Source organism: Phaethon lepturus, unplaced genomic scaffold (genome assembly GCF_000687285.1).
Source record: "Phaethon lepturus isolate BGI_N335 unplaced genomic scaffold, ASM68728v1 scaffold30488, whole genome shotgun sequence".
Taxonomy (NCBI): domain Eukaryota; kingdom Metazoa; phylum Chordata; class Aves; order Phaethontiformes; family Phaethontidae; genus Phaethon; species Phaethon lepturus.
Window position 1 is genome coordinate 1,293 of NW_010560265.1, and position 3,785 is coordinate 5,077.

Genomic DNA, 3,785 nt, shown 5'->3' on the forward strand with positions numbered 1-3,785 from the left:
CGCTACGCTCCCTGATAAAGAGTCCCTCCCCATCTTTCCTGTAGGCCGCCTTGAGGTACCGGCAGCTGCAGGAAGGTCTCCTCGGAGCCTTCTCTGCTCCAGGCTGAGCCCCCCCAGCTCTCCCAGCCTGTCCTCCCAGCAGAGCTGTTCCAGCCCTCGGAGCGTTGCTGGGGCCTCCTCTGGCCCCGCTCCAACAGGTCCATGTCTCTCCTGTGCCGAGGGCTCCGGAGCTGGATGCAGCACTGCAGGGGGGTCTCCCCAGAGCGGGGCAGAGGGGCAGAATCCCCTCCCTCGCCCCGCTGGCCACGCGGCTTTGGGGGCAGCCCAGGACACAGCTGGCTTTCTGGGCTGCGAGCGCCCGTTGCCAGCTCATGTCCAGCCCACATATTCATCTGCCCAGCTCGGGAGGCAAAGGTTTGTCCTGGGCACCTTCGTAGACACAGGACAACTGGGTGGTTCCCACCCTGGGCTCCGCATGGGCTAGATACCATCGCTGCCTTTGAATCAAAGGTGAGTCACTCCCTCTCCCAGGCTCTATTTGGCTCATCTTAAGCTCACCCTGGGAGCTTGTAGCCTTTTGAGCAAGAGGCACAGAAGGACGGGGCAGCAGTTTGCAGGTCTAGTGCCACCCCACTGTAGAAGGAAAACTGCTCTCCCCACTTACCATCAGCATCTTCAGATCTGCCCGTTCTGCTGGATTTTTAATTAAGCTGAAACAAGAAGAACAAGAGAGCAAAACCAATGTTGAGTCTTATCTTGGCTGGAGAGGTCTCCAACTTCACTGAAAAGCCACTTGGTCTCCTGGCTGCTTTCCCCAGGAGCCTGGCAGCATGGAAATGGCTCAGAAAGCATCATCTCCAACAACTCAGCTCCTAGGGAAGAGCTGCAGGACCCGTCTCTTCTAGACTATATGGATGAACTGCACCCTGCACGTGGACAAGAGGACCTAATGCTTGGCAGGGATCAGTGATTTTTTGTAATGTCCAATCTTTGTGATTTAATGGGAGCTGTGGCAGCATCTTCAGGTGTCCCCCCACCGCACCAGAAGGTCTGGAAGCCGATGGCATGTGCCTAGTGCCTGCAAGGCTGGAGGGTGACTCACAGCCCCAGCAATCTGCTCCACCATCCCCCTGCCAGGCTCATATTTAGAAGGTGCTGGGATACTGCTAAGCATCACCACAAATAAACTGCTTTTATTCCAACCCTTCCCAAGATAGGAGTTCCCAACGGAATGCGGGATCACACTGCAGCTAGGGACAGATCACCTATAGAGCATGGAGAACATTGTGTTACGTCCAACATTTTGGGTGGAGCAGTGGCCTGCAGAGCTGTCAGAGTGTATATACAGGCCTCCACCTTCAGCTGTAAGATGAAAACCTTACCATTTATTTACAAACTCCTGGAAATCTTGCGTGAAAACTCCATTCGGCAGCTTGGGAGGTGGCTGCAGAGAAAAGAAGGGTTTCCTGCATCACTGTGTGTTAATGGGTCAACAGGCAGAGTGTCACCCACGGTCTTTAATGAGCCGCAGAAAAGCTCTGCTCCACAGCCATCCTCCTCCTCCAAGCTGCCCTTTACAACCAGGAAACTGCTCCCTGCCGTTTCTTACCCTGACAGCAATCTGCTGCCCCAGCACGATGGGCAGCTGGGGGGACCCCACGCTGAATCACTGCCAAAGCTGGGAAACCAAAATTGCAGCGTCGCAATTCTGGATCCAACCTCACAAATCCCGGCTCTGGCAACGCCTACAGCGGACAAAGCTGATCCAGAAACGGGAACTTGGGGTCAAGTCCTATCACCTTGAAAGGGGAAGCTGCTCCTTCCACTTGCTGGTGGGATGGACCCTACTTCACAAGTCTGGTAGGACATTTCAGCCTGGGATTTTAGCAACGGTCACCCTCATTCAAAGGGTTTCGTCTGAGAAAACGTGCATGACCTCAGCATCTGTGCAGAGGGAGCCTTCATCCTTTGCTGATCTAGGGAGGAGTGTGTTTGAAATGTCCGGTTGCAGAAGGAGCAGGTCATTATGGCCAAGAGCCCCCCTCACCATGCTCCTCTTTCAAGGGCATTATGAACTTCCCCCTGCAGAGCCTTATTCCAAAACCAGAGATACTTTTGTGATACAAAGCGATGGGAAGAGAGAACAGGGCAGAAGGAAAGGACATCACTGCAGCTCAGAGGGGCTCTCTATTGAAAAGCCCGTGTTCAAGCAAAGGTTTCAGAGCCCACCCTGACTTAGCAGAGTAGACACAAAATTGTGGTACCTCAGGGAAGCCCCAGCAGAGCCAGCGGTAAGGAAATACCCACCTCATTAACTATATAATCCAGCAGTTCAAAGATGGCCATCGCAGGCCGGCTGTCCATCCCGTGGCCTGCGTGGTTAGGACGACAAAAACAGTGGTGAGCGGCTGTTCAGGGACAGTGAAGAGCCTTATTTCGTGTGAAAAGCACGTGTGCTGTGGGAGTTTTGCTGCGAGAGGCAGAGGCAACCCACTTGGGAACTGACTCGTGGTCAAAAAAAAATAAGAAAGAGAGAACCAAAACGCATTCTGAAATTTTGGATTTCTTTCACCATGCCTATAGTCCAGATTTATTTCCTATCTTGGAGCATTTGGAGAGTACCAGACCATCTGCTGTAGCAGGCTTGAAGCGCTTCTAGAGCCTTCTGCTTCCAAGCAAATGGCTCAAGCAGAACCTCCTTCAAACCCCCATGCCGGTTTGGTGCTTCTGTGAGAGCTCCCAGAAAAGCTCTTCCCCAAAAGCTGCCTCTAGCTTGAAAGAAACCTGTTGGCAGCACACGCAAAGCCTGAGGAGCAACAGGGGCTGTGACAGTATCCATCAAAGCATCTCCTCCAAGGGGTCCACATCCTGACAGCCTGCACCGTCCCCAGCATAGGGTGCTTTGCTGCATGGCTCAAGCCTTCTTGTGGGACACAGCAGGGTCCAAAGGAGCCCATGGCAGGAGGATAGACTGAGCTCTTCAAAACCTTAATAGACCCTGGTTGGCACTCCAAATATGTTCCTTCACAGCATCCCACGAGCCGTCGCCACCTCCCCATGCAAGACCAGGCTCCCACCTGCGCTCACTGGGAATTACACACCTCCACGGTAGAGTGGATTCTGCTGCAGCATCGATGGGGCTCCATCTGCTCTGCAGAGGGACCTCCCTAGAAACACTCACCTCCCCACCACAACCACATCCAAAGGGCCTTTGGCTAACCCAGCCATGCCGAACAAAACCCGACCCCTTCTCCCCCACATCTGCGTGTTGTTTCCGATGCATACGACAGCCCCTACCACTGACGGGGCGTCCTGGGGGCCTGGCCCGCGGCGAGATGCTGTGGGACTCTCCCTCTGCCCCGTCCACCACAGGACGGCCAAATATTGCTTCCAGTTCCTTGGAGTCTGGCGGGGGGATTGGGTACCTTCCGATAGACAGCTCCACTAATGACAGACCCATGCTCCAGATGTCGGACTGGACCGAGTAGTGGGTGCCCTGCAACCGCTCGGGCTGGAAGGAAAGACGACAGAAACACACATTGGCACAGAATATCAACACGTAAAGTCATAAATATCATCCACTGAAATTAAATAGATGAGACTCCATATCCTGACGGCCTCTCCAGCTCAGCTCTCCACCCCTCCAGGGAAAGGACTGTCCCAAAGGGGTCACGTGCAAAGGGGATGCAAAAGAAGGATCATGTGCAAACATAAAGTACTCATATGCATCTAATCAACAGCTACAGTTGAGCAGCATTTACAGCTGCCTACACTTAGGAGTCCAC

At 53.8% G+C, this 3,785-nt stretch overlaps 1 protein-coding gene across 1 annotated transcript in view; it reads right to left on the reverse strand.

Annotated features, from left to right (window-relative positions):
* The window catches only part of MAP2K2 (mitogen-activated protein kinase kinase 2), a gene marked incomplete at its 5' end in the record, with an annotated part of 9,171 nt that overhangs the window by 989 nt on the left and 4,397 nt on the right, over positions 1-3,785 (reverse strand). Inside the window, 4 exons of the mRNA XM_010293628.1 lie at positions 665-710; positions 1,383-1,444; positions 2,308-2,372; positions 3,298-3,511. Coding sequence (XP_010291930.1) covers positions 665-710; positions 1,383-1,444; positions 2,308-2,372; positions 3,298-3,511 — 387 coding nt within the window. The remainder of the gene's footprint in view (positions 1-664; positions 711-1,382; positions 1,445-2,307; positions 2,373-3,297; positions 3,512-3,785) is intronic.